The sequence below is a fragment of the Poecile atricapillus genome, chromosome 3, assembly GCF_030490865.1.
Source record: "Poecile atricapillus isolate bPoeAtr1 chromosome 3, bPoeAtr1.hap1, whole genome shotgun sequence".
NCBI classification, from domain to species: domain Eukaryota; kingdom Metazoa; phylum Chordata; class Aves; order Passeriformes; family Paridae; genus Poecile; species Poecile atricapillus.
The window spans coordinates 58,131,301-58,156,000 of record NC_081251.1 but is presented as its reverse complement, the minus strand read 5'-3'; the positions used below and the strand labels follow the sequence as shown (position 1 = coordinate 58,156,000).

At 41.3% G+C, this 24,700-nt stretch overlaps 1 protein-coding gene across 2 annotated transcripts; it reads right to left on the bottom strand.

Annotated features, from left to right (window-relative positions):
- Positions 1 to 2,049: 2,049 nt before the first annotated feature.
- On the bottom strand, positions 2,050 to 18,519 carry IYD (iodotyrosine deiodinase). 2 transcript variants are annotated; one of them, XM_058836652.1, is made up of 7 exons: positions 18,454 to 18,519; positions 17,495 to 17,564; positions 14,151 to 14,390; positions 7,876 to 8,070; positions 5,701 to 5,860; positions 4,343 to 4,499; positions 2,050 to 2,643 (listed from the first exon to the last, which is right to left on the bottom strand). In XM_058836652.1, exons 1-7 carry the CDS (start codon positions 18,502 to 18,504, stop codon positions 2,461 to 2,463), a joined length of 1,056 nt encoding a protein of 351 aa, XP_058692635.1. In that variant the 5' UTR covers positions 18,505 to 18,519; the 3' UTR covers positions 2,050 to 2,460. The 2 variants fall into 2 exon arrangements, with proteins under 2 accessions (XP_058692635.1, XP_058692636.1); XM_058836653.1 differs by having other exon boundaries at positions 18,502 to 18,519.
- Positions 18,520 to 24,700: the final 6,181 nt, after the last annotated feature.

Here is a 24,700-nt window from a genome sequence, read left to right as displayed (position 1 = left end):
AGTTCTTTGTTTTTTCAGTTATGAAACCACACTAGAAATAGCCTTATATGTGCAACCTCCTGCTGTTTGAAACTGAATTAATTTACTAAAGTTTCTCTGAGTGTCATCTATTTTGCAGACTGAGACCAGGCAGAAGCAATTTATTTTTGTAGCTGAGAGTTTATTTCTGTAGGAAAGATATCAACATGACAGGGATTCAGTTTTCCCTCTGTTGATGCACTCTGAATTCAAACATAATAGTGTGAGCAGGTACAAACTGCTTGTGAAGGGATATGATGGGGCAGAGCAGCACCTGCAGAGAAGGAAAAGTCTTTAATAAGTGTTCCTGATAACTGGGCACCTGCAGCTAATCAGCCTTGGTTTCTTGGTTCACTCCTTTCTTATCCCCCTTACTAGAATTTAGACCTTGAAAGTGTGTAGACCCAGGACTACCTTTTTTTCTCTTTTTTTTATTTTTTAGATTTTATTTGACTCTAGTTACAAGAACTGATCTCAGACAAGTGCTGCCATACCTCTACCACTGAGAACATGAAACAGGCTAGTACAACAGATGAAGAATATCTGCTAAATACCAGCAAAATGCTCTGTCAAAGAGGAAAATAGTTCTCCCACTGGCTGACAGAGGCATTTATGAGACCAAAATTTGTACCTCTGCAAAACATTATCCCCTCCACTTGCTTTGCTGACAAGTGATGGTAAATGGGATTTGACTTGTAGAATCATAGAGTGGTTTGGTTTGGATTGGAAGGAACCTTAAAGATCAAGGAGTTTCAATCCCCCTGCCAAGCCTTCCATTAGACCAGGTTAGACTTCAGATAAGGAGTGACTTAACTCAGAATCACAGAATATCCCGAGTTGGAAGGGACCCCCAAGGGTCCATCAAGTCCAGCTTCTGGCCATGCACAGCACTGACCCCAAGAGTCACATCAGGTGGCTGAACGCATTGCCCAAATGCTTCTTGAACTCAGATGGGCTTGGTGCTGTCCCCACTTCCCTGGGGAGCCCGTTCCAGTGCTCAGCCATGCTCTGTAGGTGAAGAACCTTTTTCTAACACCAGCCTAAACCTCCCCTGACACAGCTGCAGGCCATTACATTGGGTCCTGCCACTGGGCACCATAGACATCTGCCCCTTCTCTTCCCCCCATGAGGAAGTTGTAACTGCAATGAGGTCTCCCCTCAGTCTCCTCTTCTCCAGGCTGAGCAGAACAAGTGACCTCAGCTGCTCCTCGTACAGCTTCTCCTCAAGACCTTTCACATCTTCATTGCTCCTCCTTTGGGCAGTCTCTAACAACTTTATGTCTTATATTGTGATACCCAAATCTGCCCCCAGCACTGGAGGTGAGGCCACCCCAGCTCAGGGCAGAGCAGGACAATCCTCTCCCTTGCCCAGCTGGCCAAGCTGTGCCTGATGTCCCCCAGGACAGGTGTTTAACTTGCCAGTGACCAGGACCCCCAGGTCCCTTTCCGTGGGTTTGCCTGACGTTGCAGCAGAGATCAGGGTGGGGAAGGTTTCCCAGAACAGGGAGCCCTGCAGGAAGGACGCGTCTCTTTCAGAGTTTGGCTCTCGCCGCTGGCGGAGCCGGCGGGACCCGCGGCCCCACGAGGGGGCTCTGCCAGCCCAGACATCGGCAGAGCTCACCCTTCCAAATCCCTGAGTGGAGCCCTGAAAGCGCCTCTCAAGTGTCAGGGGCTCCAAAGCAGTTTCAGTGTGTAAATATCCTGTATGAACAGGATAACCAGAATAGCAGTTTCCTCTGCGCTGCTTCCAGTGGAAGCATCAAAGTACTGGGGGCACGATTGATAGCTACCACATGATCTAACTGTGCCTGTAACATGTACAAAGAAATGGTAACAAGCAAATTACTTGTATGTCTTGTTCCTACTAAATTTCCCCCAAACTAGAACACTCCTAGCCACAATAGTTTAAGAAAGCCTGGTGTAGAGAAAGTTTTTGAGATCAATCAAGCAGAGAAATCCTACCGAATAGGAGGAAAATAGCATCTTTCTACACACAGCTGAACACAGGAAAAGGGAGGGGACATTTAAACAGCACACACTGACCAAGATAGGACAGCTCACTTTGACTTCTTTGTATCTTTTAATACAACCTTCATTAAAAATCTTAAGTTAAAATAACTGTGTAATGGCAATCACAAAAGTATAAAGAAAATATATATTCCAGTTCAAGAAGAAATTTGTCCCCACAATGCATGAGAAAAATCAAGTCACTTAAATGCCATTGTGCATACGCCCTGGAACAATGTCCTGGTCAGATAGGTAACAGCATCTGTCCAAGGCACAGTGCTTGGCTGCTCACTGCTGTTAGTAGATTATTAGCACTAAAAGAAGTAGTGGTGTAAACAGCCAGAGCAACGGCGACACAGCAGGCAAGATGCACAGAAACAGCAGTGACAACTTCAGCTGTCAGCAGGGATGCTCTCCTTCCTCCTGGCAATGGGCTCACACCACCACCATGATATCTTCCAGCGGCTTCCGGGTCAGCGCAGGCACAGTGGCGTCTTTCTTGGGATAGCCAACGGGGAGCAGCAGCAGGAGCTTCTCGTTCGCTGGGCGCTGGAGCAGCACCCGGAGCTGGGGGCCACAGTTCAGGGGTGTGGAGGTCACGGTGTACAGACCAGCATTCTGCAGCAAGACAGACAGCGACAGTGAGACAGAGGTCTGTGCTCTTTATTTGTAGCAGCTGTTCCCACCACACCTGTGCACATCCTTCTGTCAGCTAGTCCAGAAATGCTGCTTCATTAGACTGACTGCAGGCTTTAGAACACCTGATTTACTGACAGCCGCAATGGCACCATAAAGATGCCTGCTCTGCTTACAAAGAAGAGCATTACATTTCTCCACCACAGCAACAGCACAGTCTGCCTGCCATGTCTGTGTGCTGTAGAGCCAGTGCCTGCCTGCTGTGCTCAGTGTGATGGGGAATCCAAGGCCACAGGGAAGCTGAGAGGCAGTTGTGGGGATATGATTGGAATGTCATCCCATAGTGCTGGTGGCTTGACTAGATGACCTTGAAACATCCATTCCAAACCAAACTATCCCATGAATCTACAATCTGGTTCATACAGTGAACTGTTTCAGTTCTTGCCTCCATATGGCTGGCAGGAAGATGCCTTACAGCCTTGCGAACACTTGAGCTCCTCCTCAAGAGCTGTACCTCACAGGGACGGGGGCACAGCCTCTGCCTCAGAAATTCTCACAGGAGTCTGTTGGCATCTCTCACAGTGGTCATTGTTATGGATTACATCAGAATCCCAAAATAAGTCTATGTATCACTCTTCCTCTCATTCAAAATCTCACAAAAACTCTAAATAGTCTGGGCAAACAATAAAGAGCTGACATCATTCAAGGTATGACCACACAGCTGAGTCACTTCCTGAGAGCTGCACACGTGGATTTCAGTCTCTCTGTCTACACAATGCAAGCATTTTGGGAGGCTTTGAGATACAAGTCAGCCAGGAAGAGGTGCCCAGGAAATGCACCTGTCTCGTTAAGTAATCTCTACGATCTTCTCAAGAGGAGAAGAGCTAATAGTGATGCTGCTGAATGGTGCCTGAGGAGCAGCAATGCGTGAAAGAAAGTGTCATTCAAAACAGAATGGAGGAGAAATGGCAGTGCCTGGTAGGAAATTGACCTAATATAAGAGGAGGCACCTTGCTGTTATCTTGCTGACAGACCAGGTTAACTATCAGAATAGCTTCTCTATTTAACACTTGTGTGAGTACATCAGATACAAGAAGCAGAACTGAGCACTGAGAAACCACTGAGAAAATCTAACTGGCTGGTGTCAAACATGCTGAGCTTTAGAGATCAGTTCACTTTCAGAAATGCCTCAAAAAGACTGACTGAAATAGTACAGCCTGTTCTGTGGAATATGTCCCTGATTTATTTTTTTTTTTCAGCATTGTATACTAAAAGCGGTTTGGTGTCAAGCTGTTTTATAAGGATTACTGAAAAGAAGGGGCCAGTGTGACACCACAGTCGTGCTTGGGTAGTCTGAAGAGCCTGTCAACCCTGTTAGCATAAGGCAGAAACCACAGGGGCTGAAGCCTGTGCCGAGAGAGGAGTGACAACTCTGGAAGCTACATTATATTTTTCTTCCTGTTAACCAGTACTGAGGATAGGAATCACCTTCTCAGATGTAGATGTGTGAAGAATAACTTTAAAACTCAAAACTAAGACATATTGCCAGGAATTGGAGTAATCCAGGAGACTCAAAATGTTAAAATCTAGACTGGGTTCCACCCTCACTCAGGCAGAACAGTCTTGGTACATAATCCAAACTAATGTATTGACTCACAGTATGTTGGTTCTGTTAGCGTACCTGCAGTGCAGCAAGAAGGATACCACAGGCAATGGAAACACTGATTTCATTGTAGTAGTGGGTCTTCTTTTTGCCATTTGGAAGCCTCCCATATACCTGCTTGAAAATGAGGATCAAATACGGAGCAGTGTCCAAGTACTCTTTGATCCAATTTGTTCTGCAAAAGCATGTTTAAAACATTTATTTTGCAACCTTTTCACTTTCCTGTAAGTTGTATTTACTGTCTGCAAAGGGGTACTAAAGGTACACGACAATTATAGCAGTAGACTAAATCTTAGAACATTTACTGCAAAGGATTAAGTATTATCAGCTTAAATAGAAACATTTCAGAAAGGAAAAAAAGCTTGAATAGAGTTCTCAGTTTTAACAAATTTGGCTGAGGAGCTGATGTGCTCACTCTGAAGAGTGGAATTGCGTACAAATAAGAGATAGTTCTTGACCTCTTATCTATGAACTGGCCTCATGAGCACTTGCTTTTGAGATTATTTAATTCCTGGAATTTTGCAGATTTGCCTGCTACCAGCAGTGCCAATTTTTTTGTCATTGCAGGGAAGACTCCTGTCAGAAAAGTTCAAAACTTTTTATCTAAAGGTCTAAACCTAAATATATTCCAATGGCAAAAATTGTTATTCTGTTCCTTCATCCCTGTTACAATTAATTTGGTTCCAAATTTCTTAAATGACAATCATGATATAGGATTTAGACAAGAAAATGCGTGCTTTCTACTGTTTTCAGTCAAAACATAAGAACCTCTGGCATTTAGTTGTTTGCATAGGGCATAAATTTGCACAGCACCTAGGCACCTGAATAATAGTACCATTATTGAGCAAGTACGGCAAGTCAACCCTACAAAGCTTTGTGCACATTCTCCATTTGACAAGCCAAGACTAAATAGACTTCTTCCCATTGTATGCAGCTGAGCAAGTCAGACTTTGGAGGGTATTTGGAACAATTGAATATTTCATAATTCAGCACTTGGATAGGGACAGGCCTTGGGGGCCTCCTCAGTAGGTAGCAAAGCTTCCAGTGACTTTGGGAGCTTGACTGTTTGGCGAGCAACAAAAAAATCTGGGACAAGAGTTTCAGCCGCAGAGGTCACATAGGAAAAAATAATGATGGAGCCAAGTGCTTGGAAAACTTTCAAAATAGAGAGCATGTAATCCCTTTTACTGGAAGCAATTTTATGAACCAGCCACCAAGGCACAATTCTACGCATATTTATAAGTTTTTGTTTCCAAAAATGGATTTTAGAAAAATATTAAAAGTGAGAGGGAGGAAGAAATTGAAAATTATAGAAATCTTTCCTACACTGAAACAATGTCTCTCTTCACACCCCTTAGGTAATCAACTTTTCATACCTCAATCTTTTCAGGTCATTAACCCATCTGTCTCCCATCCTTTTTTTGTAGTTGATTTCCTCTTCTTCTTCTACAATTTCACGAATCTTGTGTTTTAAATATGGATCTTGCACTACCACAAAGGTCCAGGGCTCAGTGTGTGCTCCACTAGGTGAAGTACCTTCATGCAAAAACAGGGTAAAGTAAAAACCCAAGAAGAAGGTTGGGCAGTGAGAGGTATCAGCTCTTCCTCGTGAGCTTTCAGGCTGACCAACTGAGCAATAGGGAAGCAAGTGGATGAGATGAGAAGAAAAGGACTAGGTTCTGGCAGACAATCCTGTTAATTTCTTTCTCAAAGAATGTGAAAACCCATTGAAGAACAGGTTAGTCCTTTCATACTGCCATCTTACAGGAAGCCAGGAAGTTAAAGATTTGTAAAAAAATCATTTTTTGGTGGTTCTTATGATAAGGCAGTAATATGGTGCAATACATACGAACACAGTACTGTTATTACAAAGTGTTGTACCAAAAGCAGAGCTCTGTCTGAATACACAGCCAACTCTGACACATTTTTTTAGCTAAGGGCTGAAAATAATGTCTTTCAGGAAAACAAGGCTAAGTGACCCCCTGCAGGAGCCTGTCACTGACTGACAAAGATAAGGAGCTGTACAACACAGACATCTGCCATAGAGCGTACAGGTTTGAGTTTTTTGTCCCAAAGACAGCTGGTGTTTATAGGTGTGCACATGTTAAATCTGTACTTGCTCACCTACCAACACCACTGGAGAAATATTTTAACTGCCTAGAGGTTAAAAGCCAGAAGATGAAGAATATATATCTGCATAGGTTTATATTTTATATAGATTAAGAAGACTGCTTAAATCTCTCGTCCCTCATACACATTTAAAAATACTTGAAGAATTTGAATGCATACAATACTAAGGACTGATTTTTGTTCAAGAAACACTGAATAAGCAGCTTGAACTCGCTTGATATATGAAAATGTTTTTTTATTGTGAACCTTGCCTCTCTTCAGATTTGGGTAAAAACTGACAGCATTCATGCTTCCTTTGGTTTTCTTTTTCTCTACACAGCCCAAAGCATTCAGGGTTACTAAGTACTTCATCTGCAGGCCAGGCTTGTTTGCTTTGCTGCATTTGCCAGAACATGCTCAGTGTTTTAATGACTCCTAGTTAATTAGAGGGAGATGAAGACTCGTTACAGTGCAGTAACAAAGCTGCTTACTGATTTAAAAGGGAAAATAATGCACCTCAAATGTGGAGATTCTTTAGATTATTAACCCTGCTAATGGCTACTGAACTTTTCTCTAAGGCAGCTTGGGAATATTTTCTATAGCAGCAGCAGCTGGCTGATAGAATAAGAGAAATAATTAGGGTCAAAACCACTCCTGTCTGAAGTCGATGTTACAAAAGCAGAGATGAGATTAGGCCAGGACATGATAGTAATGGTTGGAAACACATAAATTCTCAGCAACAACAAAAAAGATAATCAATTTCTGACATTCAGTAAAATAACCTCTATTAGGGTCCTCAGCATAACACTCCAATCATATGCAACAGGGGGCTGGCATTACTTTTGGAAGGACTGGAAAAGGTTTTTTGTTCTAGATTGAAATTCTTTCTCTTTATTAAGCACCAACCATTTATGTCAACTGAAATATTTTGCATGGCTGAGACAATTTAATCTATTTGTTTGTAAGAGGACCCCAAAAAACAAAACCCACACATGATAAATATCATCATAATGCATTCAATTTTAAAGCATGTGAAGTACACATGGCTTGACATTTTCGAGAAAACACTTCAATATTTCTGTTTGAAAGATGTCTTGATGTGGTTACACATAAATTTAATTTTAAATAACAATTTTTAAAGGTTGCAAAGGAAGTTATTTGTTTCATGCCATTGAAATGCTCTTCTTCCCTTATGGCTAAACTGCAAATACAAAGGAATTGGGAGTATTCCAAACCAGTCTCCAACATACAGTTGCTCAAGCTGAGTAATTTCCAGTCAATCAATGAGTGCTAATTCATGCCAGCTACAAGTGAATCTAGGAGAACCATAAGCAAAACTCCAGTTCCCTTGGCTTTTTCACACCACCTTCTCACAGTTACACAGTTAACAGCAATGCTGATGCTTTTTTTTTTCCCCAGACCTTGAGCCACTCAGTACTTACCTGCTGTTCTGATGACATTATCGATAACCTCCCTGGGGACAGGCTCATCACTGAGAAACCTGACAGATCGCCTCTTATTTAGAAGCTCATAAAATGTCTGTGACCTTTTAATCATTTCAGCCTCAGAGTAGCGCTCGCCAGTGAAGGGGACATGGGCAACATTTTCTTCAACTCCTTGCCACTCTTCCTCACCCTCTGCAAGAAAATACAAGTGGTTAGGGATTTTTTTTCCTGGAGAATGCTGTTGATATCCTTGGCATTCACACCATAATGCACCTTGTCCTGTACTGGCATACACTGCACTGCACATACACACCACTGGTAAGGCAAAGTCTAAAGTTCCAGTTGACACAACTCATTGATCCCCAGCTCCACCTTGTTTAAATACCAAGAGGCAGGGGGGTCCTGACTGGCTATAGCAAGTGGGGTCCACAAAGAACTCATTGCCTTCTCCACTTCAGCTTGAAAGCCTGCCTGTAAAAATGGGTTACAAGCTGAAACAGCATTGAAAAGGTGGACAGGCTTCCAGGCCACATTTCTCAGCAAGTAAATGTGAACATGTGTGTTCCTTCTTGAGCTGTTTAATAAGGAAAAAAATCAATTAAATTACTGAAGTTAAGGAGAGAGCTTAACTACCAATATGTGTAAAATCTTCTCGGAAGAGCTGAATGTCAACTTCTTCCATATTCATGTTTCATAGCAGAAGCATTGCAAGCTTTGGCTCTGCAGAAATGTGACTTTGTGGTTAAGCTCTTTGGTTTCCCGATACTTTCAGCACAAGAGGAGATGGATGTCAGGCATCTATACTTAGGATAACAACATATCAAATGTAGGATATTTTGTTTCTTGGCTTTAATTTAAGAACTCAAAAGGATTCTCCATTTCACTGAAATCTGTTTGTATCACAAAATGAATCTTCTGTTGTCTCTGAGGCCCCTTTTCCCCCTATATTCCTAGAATCAGCACGGATAGCATTTTTTTGCAGCTATGATGTGGAAGTTCAAGCCATTTAAATACTACATTTTGACTAGTCAATAGTATTGAGCAATCTGCTACATAGAGCTGAGTCAGGAAAAAATATTCCAGGTCTTCTTCTGTAGCTATTAGGCTATTATTCCAGCACAAATTCAAACAGAAATTACTTTGGTGTTTTAGTACTATGCAGTTGCCTTAGAGACGAGGCTGTTTTTTTGTTCATTTTAAAAGCAGTGAAATATTCACAAGTGTGGCTCAGCCTGTGCAAAGGGTGAAATGAATCCAGTTTCATAAATTGAATCTAAATGGAATGGTTCTGGTCCCCACACATTTCATTTCGTGTACAAAGAATTCACCCTGAGAATTTGTTTCGTTTAGTGTTTCATGCCTGTGTTAAACACTCTTGGTCATAGTCTACAAGGACCTGGCTCCAGGTTAATGGAAAGCAGTGACCCCTTGTAAAAATTATTTTTGTGATCATCTTGCACTCTCAAAAAGTAAAAGGGTGCCTCTTGAAAGTGTTCCCTTTGTGGTTTACACTCAGTAAAATAGTGTCGAGTGCTTGCTTGTTTTGTGTTGTGGGGGTGGTTTTCCTGTGTAAGTAAAAGAGAAGTGAAGCTGCTTTTTTGTCAAGATAGGTCAACTAAATAATAAAGTGAAAAAAAGAAATGTACTTTCAAAGATTTTGAACATGGGACAAAGGTGAGATGGCTAATGAGAATGGAAAACCACAGTACACTCAACATGAGAGTACTGGCTGAAGCAGAAAAACCTAGCAGTGCAGGCACTGACACACAAAACCAAAACTTTCCTGGCAAATTTATTTTTTAAAATAAATTAATCTATTATATATTCTCTTCCACCATGTGTCTACCATTCTTTCTTAGCAGTTAGCATTATCCATATGCTGACTTTAAATCATTATCAGCACCATCTGTCTAGTGCATGCTCTCTATATCTCTGATTGCTGTGTTTAGACATACTCCTATTTGTTCAGTCACGTTATACAATACCATAAGTGTCTTGTTTATATCTCTTTGTATTCCACTGCTTGATGGACAACAGACATCCAGCTAGCAAGTTTATCACCTTGGTAGCCACAGTCTCAAGACTGCCATCAATTCTGTTGCCCATTTACAGTAGTCATCCAGCCTCCTGCTTTTTAAGTAAATCTGGAATGGTTTTGGCTCAGACATCCCAAATGGAATCTCATTTTAAAAGTACTGTTTTTCTATCTCTACCAGAAATTCCTCTCTGGATACATTTTAGGATGATGACTATGTTCTTCCCAGCAGTCCATATGGGAGGTTATAATCAGTCTGCAAATGATGTAATAAATTTTAGCTCAGTTTGAAGCATGAGTTCTTAATTAAAAACTCACACTGAGAACAATAACTTGTCATTTCACTTCTGTTGGCCATTTATTTTACCTAGACTGATACTTCTCTGTGTTGCTGGCTTCATACACAGTTGTATGACATTAAGATATTTCACTTTTACTCTCCTTGGTTTTATGCAAAGACCACTTTGCACTTTCCACTCAAGATAATATTGACAATTGGTCCTGAGACTGATCATTGAGAAGCTCCAGTCAAGACTACTCCATTTGTTTTCCAAACAAGTTTCTTCTCTAGGGAATTTCTTCCTAAACATACAATTCCTCTCTAATTCTCTTTTCCAGTGTAAAGACATGCATAGGAAAAAAATTCAATGTACGTATAGAAAGTTTTCACATCTTTGGTCTTAAATGCTGGGTAACTGAGCCTGTGGGTTCTTTGTCTGATTAATGGCAGACTGCTGCAAAATGGGCCACTACAGGAATCCCAGTAGTGAATCCAGCCCTGAACTGAGTGTGACTAATAGGGAACTAAAAGAGATGGATTACCCTAGCAGTGGGTTATAAATAGTGGTTAGCAGGCTGATCCCAGAAACCTCAAGAGTGGGTCAGGGATCTTAAGCAAAAGAAGAAGCAAGTTGGAGAGGCACAGACCCTGGAAGAAAGAACCCAGCATAAAAATATTGTGAAAATTACCTCAACTGAAATATAGTTGCAGAAGGTTTCTTATGATCTTAAGAGAAATAGAGTGGCTGCTATGTAAAGAGAAAAACTAGAATAAAGAAAACTAAGAGGTAATCTGGTTTCTATCCATAAACCACAGGAGGGTATATACCAGGGCTGGAAGAGAATCCTTTAAAATCAAGAGGATGGAACAGATTCAATATGTATGCAGTAGCATTAAGTAAGTTCAGGTAGGCAGAAAGGTAGCGGAGGGTTTTTAACCCATGGTAAGAAATTCTGGACCAGCCTTTCAGCAAGGTTAAAAGAAAAAGGCAACAAAAGTCCAGTTTTCATGTTCATTCAGCTGATGAGAAAGGCTAGATGTATCTGCTGTAACAGGAAGATACACAGTAATGCATTGTGTCCCTCTAAGTCCTGTGTTCTGAAATGATACAAAACATGAACTATCATTGAAAAGGAGGTTTAAATTGCTGCTGCCTCATCCATGTCAGTAGTAGTATTATTAAGATATGGGAGGTCTTTGAAACTGGGGAGAGGAGAAATGCAATTAAGTGGCACAGGTCTATTATAAGAAGTACCACAAGCAACTAGCAGTGCATCTTCAGAAGAAATGGAACATTTGGGACTTTGTGGGTTGTGTTGTAATCCTTAAGTAGAGTGTACCATCAGTGTCCTTGCCAACCCACAGCACAACAATCTCTCATTCTGGATCTTATAAATGAAGAAGAAAGTTACAGGGTAGATGGGCATGCAAACAAATCTGAAGTACTGCCAGTTAAAGCATTAAACAAATTGACTGAGTGCTTTGCACTTAACAAAAGAACTGGGTTTCTGGCTGCTCCAAGAAACATCCATCTCTTCAGCTGAGAAACACAACTCAGACAAGCTCAGGAGCACTTGGCCCTCACCATTCTATGCTTCATTGCCAATAAGTGACCCTACTGAGTCTGCCCAAGCAGTTCAGCTACTTACACTGAATGCTCTGCTGCTCAATGTCCTTCTCACAGGAAACACCCCTGAGGGCTCCACTTCAGGGAAGGCTTGTGAGGCTACAGGTAAGGTCAGTGCTTTTCTGTTTTTCTAGCAGAGTGCTTCACTCTCTCAGCAAATAGATTTTGCTTTGGTCAGGGACAAGGATCAAAAGACTTGGTCTTCAGCCACCCCTTCTGTTCAGGAAGCAGCTGAAAATTCTGCTTCTCCATGTGGGGCAGCCCTAGAGTCTAGCTTTAGACAAGGCCTTACAAATGTTTCATGTTACCTACCTCAAACTCTCTTCAGAGGAACTTAATCTTTAAACACAAGCCAGCCTGAGACATTTAAGTAGAACTGAGCTTGTCTAATAAAGTAAGATACGTTAATAAAATAGCAGAAATTACACAGCAGGTATTCTTACTATTAAAGAAATCTCTTTTTACATCCATGTTTCCATTCCAGCATCTAGTGCAATCAGTGAAAATCTTAATATTGACAACAAGCTTAACATGTTTTGGTCCTTAATTAGGGATTTTGCTTTAGCAAAGTAGCAGGTCCTTACTAACTCTTCTTCTATTCATTGATACTCTTCTCACTTAATCTGGACTTTCCCCTGATGAAGAAAAATTTCCCTGTGAATGATGCAATTATTTTACTATTCCTAGAGACAAAAGACATGACTGTTTTACAAAGAAATTAGTTTGAATCACACACCATTAAGGGAAAGATCATTATTTGTTACTAAAAGCAAAATAGCGAGAAAATTTAATATTAGATGACATGGTATATTGAGAAAGGTTTTATTTAAAAGCACATAAAACTTAGTAAAAGGACCAACATGGCTGCCTGTCAAAAATTTTTTGCAAGCAATTTTAAACTAGTACAGTTTGAATTTTCCCTGAATAACAGGGAAAGCAACTAACACATAAAAGACTAAAATTTTATATATGGTATATATGGAGCTGTGGCAGTGACACTCCTTGATAAGAGCTAATAGGTTTGGTTATGAGGATCTAAATTTTTTAACTGATAGAAACAGCTATAGTCCAAGACGATTATCATTTGAACTACCACAGGAATTTTAATTTTCAGCAATTTAACTGAAGTAGTAAGCCATTAGTGACAAAGAAATTATGGGATAATTTTATACAGAATCTACTTTGCATTGAACAAAGGGGGATACAACACATGAACTGATTTGTAAAGAAATTTTATATATTTGGAAAATAGTCAACAGGGTTTAAACCCTTCCTGGTATCAACTATTTTCAGAAACTGATAAACAACACTAACTCAAAGTACACTGAACACTGAGAAGAGAACTATAATGGTTCTTAGAAATAGGTCTATGTGCAGAAGAACACTGTAAGTTTTAAGACTCCTAGAAGCAGACTGAGGGAAAATGTCATTATGGGGAAAAATAACCCAGAGAGACCCCTAAAAAAGCCTTTGAAACCAGCCTGAAGGAGAAAAAAAAAAGAAAAGAGCTGCATTGACTTCAACTTTAAAAAATTGATAGGAACAGAACTCTGTAGATTTTTATTTCACAAAGAAATAAAGTGAGTTTATGGAGGATAGTTAGGAAGAAGAAGGAAGGGTACATTTTGTGCTTAGACTTTTGTCCAAGCTGTGAATCAGAAAAAGCTAATGAAAATAAAGGGCATTCTGTACAGGTTCAAATATGCAGCTGAGTGAACAGATTATCACCACCACCCCATTTTGTTCTTAAATATTTGATCAACACAGCTCCCATAAAAGCTGTCATTGACATTCTCAGAAGCCACAAACAGAGAACCTTTGTAAAAACTGTAATAAAACCATTTCTAACTTTTTAGCTGTGCTGAGACCAAATACATAGCACTGAGTGATAAAGTGGGATGACTTGCATAGAGAAACACTCTGCTCAGGTCTTCCCTTTGCTCACACTAACAAGGACTGTGGGGAATTCAGCAGGATCTCCTGTCTCTCCTTGCACTGTCCACAGAGTCCCTCATAGGTCTGGGATCTGCTATACAGAGGAACAGACAGGGGTCTCTGGGAATATGTATACATATATAATATATATTTTTTTTTTTTTTTTTTTTTTCCACTGTGATCTGTGGGGTCTGGAGGGAACAGAGATTTACACTAAGAATGACATGACATGAGGACTGCCTCCTTCCTGGTCGCTGACAAGCTCAGGACACAGCAGCAGTGTTGCACTGAGCATTGCTGTGACTGTGGAGAAGTCCAGAAGACTGCACCTCCTTTATTCATATCAGCAGATAAAACTCAAACAACAAAAGTGTTTGGGATAAGATTTTTCTTACCTTCTTCTTCTAAGGGATGGTCAGTGCCATCTTTTAAATCTTCATCCACCCATGGGCGAGATGGATGCTTGCTTTTAATGTCACGTTTTTCCTTCTCTCCATTAGTCCTCTTCATTATTACCCCAATCAAAACACATATAATGGCTATAAATACTGGTGTGAGGGAAGAAAAGAGTGCCATGACTATGGAAATGTGGAGCCTTTCTTCCAAGTTCAGTAGTTTCTCACGAAAAGGAGAGGCTGAAGAGGGAAGAGCAGCAAAGCAGTAAGCAAAAAGGGGTGGACTCAAGGTTCATTCCTTCACCCTATCTTGCTTCTATTTTTCAGACACCGCCCCCACAATCTCATCTGGGATGGGCTCGGCTGTTAATAAACAGCTACTAGAGTTATAAAATCTCCAGGCCCAAGTTTAAATATTTTCTGAGAAGAAACATCTTATAAACAGCAAGCAGAGGCACTGACCATACACATAAATTCTGTCCAGTGCAAAATAAATTTAAGAAATCCAAGGTCATTTCAAACTCTAAACTAAAACAAAAGACTTCTCCCCTTTTATTTTTATAGTTAGGGTCATCCCAGTAATCTTCCCCGTAACAGTTATTATGAGAAGAGCCAAGTGGGAATATGAAACTAATGGCACCTCTTTGATGTTTAACTCATAAAATCAGCATCTTACATGTACCCCAGGAATCCAAAATATCACCAATTGCAAATCAGTTTGCAGCACCACCCTCAGCTATGTCAACGGGTCAATAGAACAGATAAGTAAAGGAGCAGCATTGCCTCTGTATAAAGCTTGCGTGAGGCAATTCACAGAGTCCCGTATTCATCCTGGTTGTTCTGGGGGAACTGACAAGAAGAATTCAAGGATTCAAAGTAAAAAAATAAGTGAATTTAAAAGCCAGGCTTCAGCATCTTACCAAAGATTAAAGACTGATAGGATGCTGGTATAATTCAATAATGGTCAATGTCTAAATGCTTAACCCATTTTTACCTCAGCCAGCTGCTTGGGAACTGAACCAACACAGCAACACTGATTTGCTGTCTTTTTCTGGGACTGTTGGGACGTACTGCATAAGGAAATGTCAGATGGCAGAGAGTGCTGTTTGTGAGAGCAGAGTGCAGGAGTGCTCTCTGCATGCACTCACCAGTGTCATCAGCTCTTCTTAACACCTGCTAAGCACCATCCTTGCCAAGCCTTATCTCAGGCCATACAGGGACACTTCTGATGTCCTGGCATCCATGGCAAGATAATCTGTGTTCTGAATAAACACCCCCTGGCATAAGTGAGAGCAGCTGTGAGTGTAGCCATACCAGGAGATGGTGAGTCCCAGGGCACCACAGCACTGCATCTGACACCTGCAGGGGGTCATTGCAGTCCCCTTTCCTCAGCATGAAAACCAGGACACAAAGGGTCCTGAACACAAGAGAGAATCTGGGGTATGTACAGGTTCCATCCTGACAGGTTCTCAGTCCATACCCTACCACTCACCCCACCAGTTTCACAGCACTGGGCACACCCTTACTGGCCCCTTTTGACACCATCACTCCAAGGGCTCCCTGCCTTGCAATGCTCCAGCAGATGCTGCCAGCTGCCTTGAGGATTGGTCTGTGTGTTGGGACGCACAGATTAATGACCAGGTTGCTGGACAAGAAGAGGAATGTGTGACTACAGTGGTTGGCCACACACAAAGATAGTTTGGCTGACAGTCCAGATGTGTATCCTCTTTCAATACAAGCTCCTTCTATTGAAAGGGCAAGGTCAAGCAAATTGCACAGCTGTGCACATATTGTCCAGTCCTTAGAGGCAAATGAGACTGCCTCAAAGCTTGTACACAGGCTGGGCTTTCTCAGCTGCCCAGCTGAGAATAAATACTTTACTGCTGCTGCACTGCATCCTACTCCAACACACAGGGCCCCAGTTTATGTAGACACTGATCCTTATAGGTAATATTTGGAGTCTGTGTAAGAAGGGTGGCCCCAGAACCAGCCAAGGGACTTCAGAAATCCATCAGAGATGTAATAAAGAGGACATGCAAAAATTGTGTTTAGATTCCTAATCTAATCTAATCCAGTAATGTTGGCAATAAACTTCCATCTACCTCTGGGTAAGAGGACAATTTGCTTGAAAATCCAAGCCATGACTCGTCTTTCCGACTCTCCAGTCAACTTGTGACCTGGGACATGTGCTTGGGTCATTGACTTGGGCTGCACTTACAAAAAGCTCCAAAACCAGTACACTCTATAGGAGTAGAACAATTATCATGTGGGGAAAATATGTAAATTCATCCTCTCTCTCCTTTTAGATTCAGAGTAGATATTTAAACTCGTTTGTCCCGCCTGATAGCTGTCCAGTCATGGGGTGAGGTACTTCACCTGATCCCAATTAGAAACATTAAATTAATTAATGAGACTAGAGAGGGAACCTGCAATTTCATCAGATGCATTTTCAACAACCTGCTCTCTGGCAAAGGAGGAAAACAGAATGTGGTCTGAATGGCACTGACTGTTTTTCCCACAGGGAATATATTAACCTTGAATATTCATGTACACATAAATTAGGACCTGGATGCTTTGCAGCTGAGAATCCATCCTATGAAGAGACAAGTCTGTGCTGAAGAGAGAAGCACTATAGAAGGGTGAATGATGTTGTTTAAAATAACTACCTCTCTTTGCAATGCTGGAAACTTTGTAGTAGCTCACTGTTCCAGAATAACTTTGACTTCCTTAGGGGTAATATTAATTTTTCTTTTGCAGAACAGAGAAAGAAAGTTAAATAAAAGTGCCTTCGGTATTAACTTAAAATTTACTTGGCATTACATATTGAAAATTGTTAGGTTGAACTTCAACCCCACAGAAACCCCAGCCTACCTTGTTTAATTAAAACTTGAATTAGTTTAAATAACTCTACATTGTAAACATTTAAAACAGAAACAGTGATGTCTTGAGGAACTGTGGGAAAGGGTGGGTGGAAGTAGTTAATTTTTGTACATCAGATTTCAATCAGTTTTTCTGTTAATTTTTTTTTTTTCAATCCAAACTTTATTGAAATACAATTAGTATTATCATGACAAATTCAAGAAAATGTATTACAATTATTTCTTCTATTCTATAGTAAACCCTTAAGACTATTATCTGAATTTTTGGGGGTTTTTCGAGTTTCACAAAAGTCAGGAGAAACTTACAAATAACCCTCTTCTTAGAAATTAATGGAGCTTTTCCGACAAACATGGAAAGAAGTTAGAAAATGTTGAGAGAAATGCAACAATTGAAAATATCAAAGTACTCCACTATTACTGCATGAAAAACATGTAAGCACTCCTAAAATATAAAGAACATCATACTAAAAACTTCTGGTCCGAAAATACTTTCTTTAATATCTCCCATTAAATTCTGTGGGTACTTGTTGTTCTTCTGAAAGGGAAAAAAAAAAATGTACTTTAGTATCAAATATAGCCCTTTATTTTTTTCTCTCAAAGTAAAATTGTGTGATGAGCAAATGCCAGTAGTGGATGGACCCATGGTGGGACAGTCACACAATGATCACCCATTTGCACAAAACTGTGGTGGGCACCATGCACCATCACGTATTATATCTCTGCAAGGACACTCGAAGCCAGCAAATGACACCTGCTCATCACATATTTTTACTTTGAGAAGTCTCTTTTTTGGAGAACACTTAGGGCTCCTTATTGGCTGCTACAGAAAATTCGTAAGACCTGGACATTCAAAAAGGGATCCAACACATCTATTCAGAACTGATTAACTATCAAAGGCCAAGTATGGTAGTTAAAATACATAAATTAGGAAGTCTCTGAGGCTTAGGAAGACATATAGAAAGAGGGATCATTTCATGCAGTCCTTAGCATTCTTTTTTTTCCTAATAATCTACCTTTGGCCATACACACACAGGATATAGCACCTGATGTCCTCACATGGCTAGGATTTGGTGTGAGAAGTTGGTGTGGTGTAGGAATGGAATTACCTAATTTAGTGCTCCCACTAAAATGAAAACCACCCCCCACTCCCCTCCTCCCGCTGCCTCCAGTGAGACAAACAAAGGGCAGATATCCTTAGTTGAGATAAGAAAAAATCACTGGAAACAGCAGAGATAAAAAACTGTGTTCCCTTCTTGCCTGTTGGTGGGAGCACAGCTGGTATTTTGCTAGGTTTTAACCATGTCCATAAGAATGTGACAACATTCATCTTGCCATTTTTCTGCAAAAACCTGGATTTTCTGGGCAGGTCCTTTAATCTTAGTTTGTTTTATGGCAGAACCGACCTCCAGGAGGATCTGGGTTACCTTCTCCCCTTTTGTCGTCAAAGAACTGCAAGTCTTCTGGAGCCTCACCATTTTCCATGCCTGGATCAGCCCATGGCAGATGGTGGGGCTGTGCTTCCACCCCTGGGGGAGTTGATTCCAGGTGTACTGCAAGCCCCTCCAAGCGAAAGCAACCCGAGGCCTGCATTCTGCTGCCAGAGGAGTGAAGAAGAACACATTGGTAATGTCAATAAGCCACATCATCCTCCCTGGAAGTGAGAGTCCCTTACTTCTGCGCCCCCTGATGAAGTGCGTGGTATAGAGTAGAAACCTAGATACATACACACAACTCCAGGCTCTGCCACCTCGTGGCTGCTGCTAAAAATTAACCTGTCCTTGACCAAAACTAGGACACAACTCTTATTGTAGTGAAAAGCAGATCTGTGTTAAAGAGAACAGTAGAAACAGAAGAATGTTCACAGTGGAAGTACAGAAGTGCAGAATGAGGTGAAGGAAGTACTTGCAATAAATACAGCACGAGTCTGAGAGAAAACATGGTTTTGGGTGCTGGCTACAATTCCCACTGCAAATGTCCTTTGCTGAACATTATCAGTTACATACCTACAAGGAGCACGAAGCATCTGTTTGAACCCTCAATTGATGTACCAATACGTGGTGATGAAAGGGTCTACAAAAAAAATCTGTGTTTATAGTTAGAAGCAAGAAAAAGTCACCACTGGGTCTCTATGTCTAGAGACGCAATAAAATACTACATTTGCTTCAGATATGAGTTTCACACTGAAGCTTGTGTTTGCCAAAAAACAAGTTCCAAGGGCTATTTCATTGCCATCCTTGGTCAGCTCCCAACTCAGTATATGCCTGCTGTGGGCAAGGCAGAACTATGAACTAAGCATGAGCTACTTAATCCAATTTCCCAATCAACACTTTGAGACAAATGTTTGGATCAGCTGAAACTTATCTATTAGGTATCGGCATTACTAAAAATATCATTAGCTTAATAAGCATCTCCATCTCTGTGACATATCTATCAATCCCCTCCTGCCTCTGCCAGTGACCAGCACACAGTGCTTCTGAGCAAGGTGACCCTCACTTTTCTGCTGCCTCTTGCTTCCTCCTGCACTCACACATACAACCAGTCCTTGCCCCGAGACAGCTGTATGATCTCTTTATGACCCCTGGAGATATCAGGTATCTTGCCCTGGAGCATTAGATTTGATTATCTTTTTCATTAACTTAGCTCAGATTGCCACAAATGTTATTAGTGCTTATGAACTACCCTTTTGAAATCTAACAGTACAGTGGGTAATAGAATTACATCCCATAGCAACAAAAGCACAAGACAACAGAGCACCATGAAACAGAGCAATTCTTTCCATTTGTCCTCAGTATAGCGCCCTTCACTTGCAAATTCCATGTGTTTATGTATTAGAGGCAGAAGAAATAACCTAATTATAGACATGATTCACTAGAATCTTTCTAAATAGAACAATCCGTTTATTAGGACCTGTCTTATCAGATAAACCTTTGGTTGTTCTCAACAGGACGATCAGTGCTCTTAAAACTATTTCTGATTTCAGAAAATAACTTATATATATATATATATAAGTTATAACTGATAACTTATATATAACTTATATATACCAATGTTACTACCATGAAGCTGTAGGAGTGAGTTTCCACATGGCAGGAATTTGGTGGACATTAGTTGTGCTACTCACTGAAGTAAAGCTGCATGGCTGAGTTTTCAGAAACTCACCAGAACTCTAAACAAAGACCCCAAAAACATCCCTGAACTTAGATGAAGACCACCAAGGGTCTGCAGATAACAAGACCTCGAAAGGTATTTGCCCCAGATTGGGGCAAAATAAAGACAAAATATTATTTTTCCACAATCTCTTTTAGGCACATACTCATAATAGGCTGTGTTCAAATCTGTTTTATTCTGTGTGTTACTTTTGATACCAGCTGATGGGGAAAAGTAAAGACCATTTCTGAGTAGCCCCATGGGAGCACACAGCCTAACAGAGACTGTTAAAACCTTTTCAGGATAGGGGTGTTTAGGGAACAGGAAGGGGGAGTAACAGTGGTGTCCTCCCAGGAGCCAGCAGGCTGAGAATAGCCTCTTTCAGATAAAATATCACAGCAAACATTCTCTGCATTTTGTGCCAAAGAAGGGAAGGCAGAGGCAGAAATCCAAAAGGCAGATTCTGTATGACCATACTGCCCAAGGTGTGGGGCTGAAACATTGTACAGGTAGACCAAAAGCAGCTCCATTATCAGAGCCAGCACAGGTATCACTATGCCAAAGGCTTACCCACGATCTGGGCAAAGACTCTGACAGCTCCTCATGCTGGCACCCCTGCAGCTCTGGCTCCCAGCCTTCATCCCCAGGGTCACAGAGCCCATACCTGCCCTGCCTGGGCTTCTGACTTCAGCACAGCCATCATCCCAGATGTCCATTGTCAGCTCATGGTGCAGGAGAACGAGTGTTTATAGCAAATTTATAGTCGTGCCCCACATGATCAGACCTTTCAGATCATGATGTCAAGTGAGGTAATGGCAGCAGAGAAATGCTAACTGGATGTCCTTTGCAACTGATGTAAGAAACATTGCTATTGTATTTTTGACACTAAGAAGAAATACAGGGAGAAGAAAATAGAATAAAAATAAAAAGTAAAAGGTAAAAGAGGACAAAAATTATCTCCCCTATTTTTTAGAGTTGGATTTTTATTTACAATTGCTAATATATCCTTATTTTTGTATGTTCACATAGAGGAAAACTCTTTCGTTGCATACTGCTATGACAGGACAGCTGAATGGCAGCATGGAGCATTTTAAATCAGCATTTCAAAGCTTTAGCTGTTCCAGGAATAGCTATTCCTATTACTTCTCTTCTTATTTGCACCAAATCAAAACATAGCTTAGCTTATTTGAAGAGTTCCTTAGCTGATTACATCTAAGCTTCTAAAACTTTATCTAGGAAAACAGTTTCTAGCTACGAACATGAAGGAAGCCTTGAATTCCTATGTAATCATAAATAGCAATGTTCAAAGGGTTTGGGGTTTTTTTGGGTTGCTTGTTTCAAATTTATTTCCTTCCTCTTTACATGTTTTGAATGAATTTCATCTCCTAGCCCCCTGAAGAAATCTGTCACAAGTCTGAAAGCCTGTCCTTACTGCCAAGGGCATCCACAGCCTCCTCTCATCATTAAGGCGGGTCTGTCCATCATTAACTCTGCCCTGTCCCACTGCTCTCCTTCACAGGAGTCACCCCTTGCTGTCTACAGGGTTGGCTTGGATGGTGGAGTTGCCACATAGGCTCCTCACCCAGCCTAACAGAGAGCATCTCTCCAGGGGGACTTTGCAGCCTCATGGAATTACCTCCAAGTGAAACTCTTCCTCCATTCCCACAGTAGAACCAGTGGCCAAGGAGCAGCTGCCACTGGCACTCTGGTTCACCTGCATCAAGGATGACATTCAGTATTTCCCTCTCCCTTGCTCCACCACTTGTTGCTTGTGAAGGGAGGCTGGGAAGTAAATGCCCCTGCAATGCACAAAATCCAGAACAGCACAAATGCTAACCCAGCTCTCAGATAAACCAGAGACATCAGACACTATGGGAGTAATTTTTAGAGTGTCTGATCATGTCAAATATTTTGGTATCCAGGGAGGGTAAGATAGCTGGGTGGTCAGGTCAGTATGTGCCACAGCAGTCCCAAGGCTGGAAAGTCAGCCAAGGAACTCAGAATTGCCAATCTTGTTCTTTTCTCGAATTATCTTTTCGAAGAGAAATCCCAAGCACACAGAGAATTTAAATATTTCCTGAGAAAGATATTTCCACCCTTGTTTTCCCCAAGAAAGGAAAACATTTTTCCCACACAAATCACTGACCTAAGAGTTCAGGAGATGTAGATCTCTTGCCCAACTCTACTGTTACTTTTACCCTATGTGTAAATATTTATTTATTAACCAGTCACATCAGATAACCAGCAAATCACTTCTCTTGGGTTACAACCCGCCACTTGACAGGTTGCCAAGGGCTGATAGGGCTGATTAATATTCACCATCTTCCCTCCTGTAGAAAGATGCTGCAGCTTTCCCTGGCTGGTCCAGAAAAAACAAAAACAAAACAAAACCAAAACAAAAAAAAAAAAAACAAAAACAAAAACACCAAATAAAACCAAAAACAAAACCAACCAACCAACCAAAACCACAAAAAAACCCCCAAAACCAAAACAAACCCAAAAAACCACAAACAAACAAACAAAAAGCCAGCAAAAAATCCCAGCCTTTCCCACAATGACAGTTCAAAATCCCAGCACTGTTTAAACAATTCACTTTACTCAGCTAACACTTCTTTACAGACAATTGCTCTCTGAAATTGAAACTGGGTATTAGTGGACAGTTTGAAAAATACAACAGCGTGGGACAATTAAACTTCTTGAAGTTTGCTATTCTACCAGACAGGGAACTTGGCATGTGGTTTCTTCCAGTGGAGTTAGATCTGATTTATGCATATAGAGATTGGAAATGGGCTTACCTGAAATCTTCCTCTAGGTCTTTGCTATCTAAATTCATTAGAAAGATCAGACTAACTACACAGGCAAAATCCACTGTGAAACTCTTCACATCACAGATACATTATCACTGTAGCCATTGGTATGAGGAAGAAGAAACTTAGATTCCACAGAAGTTATTTTACTTAAAAACTCATGAATGGGTATCTCTAGAAAATACGATCTGCACCATCAATGAGTGAACTTAGAAATCCAGGCATTCTGCCAGCATCCTTACCCTCACCTTGCCTTGTCACCAGTACAGTGACAGAACAGACTTCTGCCCTGCCTGATGCTCCCAGATTATCTTGGAGCAACAAGAGAGTCCCTGTTCACTGCATGTGGAGTTCAGCTTGGGACAGTTCTGCACATGTGGCTGATGCTCTTTTAAAGGTTGCCAAGGTGCTGCCCCAATACCAAGTGTCTTCCCACCAGCGATCAATCATATCTTACCTTGCAATCAGTGCCCTGCAGTCCATTACAGTTAATCAATTCTGGAGCATCTTCTGTGTCCAAAAAGATAAATAAGCTCATTTTTCAGTATTGACTGCAACTGTTTGCTTTTCAGTGTGATTTCACTCCATAATAAAAAATAATTAGGACCTATATACTTCTTTCTCTGTGCTACAGATTGGTCCTGCCCCTGCTGACTGTGAGGTAGTCTGTCATCCTGTGCTTTGCCAGCAGGTGCACACATACACAGAGGATCCTGCTTTAGAGCTTTGCCAGTGGCTTTTTGCAGCATGAGAACCCAATTGCTCATTTTAGTCAGGTTCATCTCAGTAAACGAAAAAGCAGCAAAGCTTTATCTATGAAACCAGGCGGGGCCCCTGTGCAAGCCCTGATGTTAATTGAGGTGACCTCTGAGAAGCTTTACCTCCCACCCAGAATCAGCTGCCTTTGAGGTTGTGCTGATAGCAAAAATAGAGGTGGTATGTGACCAGCACTTGGTTATTTCCCCCTCCTCATCCAAAGCCTTATTATACAAGGCTCGGAGGGCTGTGGCTGTACAACTAACAATCTGTGAAAGCATATTTCCCCAGCGGTTCCTTCCGAGCAGCATCAAAGTGTCAGATGAGGACAGAAGCTGGCATTATGCTACTGGCACAACAGAATCACAACAGGAGCTCTGTTAACCATTTAACTGTCTAAATATATTGCATAGCACTGTCCTGTCTGGTTTCTGACCAGCATTATTCCTATTAGAAAAGGCTCAGGGAGCTAATTGTCCAGCAATACTGTGTGATGAGCCTCTGAACAGACACCAAACTGACAGATCCAAGCAACTGTTCAGCTATTCCAGCATCCTGGCAATGGTGGCAAAAAATACCTCAGATGATGCTAAATCCTCATCTCTTTCAAAACCAGGTCCTTTCATGGCAATGGTTCCGGCAGATCACTCTGATCTCTGCAAGTATGTCAGCCTTCTCTTCAGAAGGCAAAGGCTTGAATTGCCATAACCCTCTGGTTTTCGGGCTTATTGTGCTAGTAGGTGGCTTAAGGAAAGGTTTCTTTACTGCACTCTTCATTACCCTTTTATCAAACCCTCCTGTGGACACTCTGAAAACATGCTGACATAAGCTGAGAAGCTCAGCTGTAGCCCAGGAGGAGGCAGTAAGTTCAGGCTTCACAGAGACAAGTCTCTCTTCCCCCATGTTGCCTTCTGGGATCTGCTTGGCAGCACACAGCTCTGCTCATTTATCGTCAGCCTGC

Bases quoted from the DNA above. Each gene is read 5' to 3' on its own strand.
- IYD (XM_058836652.1), bottom strand. From the start codon at position 18,504: ATGGTGAGGCTCCAGAAGACTTGCAGTTCTTTGACGACAAAAGGGGAG. The intron at 5,861-7,875 runs GTAAGTACTGAG...TTTTGCATGAAG, and splicing joins TAATGTCATCAGAACAGCAG to GTACTTCACCTAGTGGAGCA. The intron at 4,500-5,700 runs GTATGAAAAGTT...ATGCTTTTGCAG, and splicing joins AATGACCTGAAAAGATTGAG to AACAAATTGGATCAAAGAGT.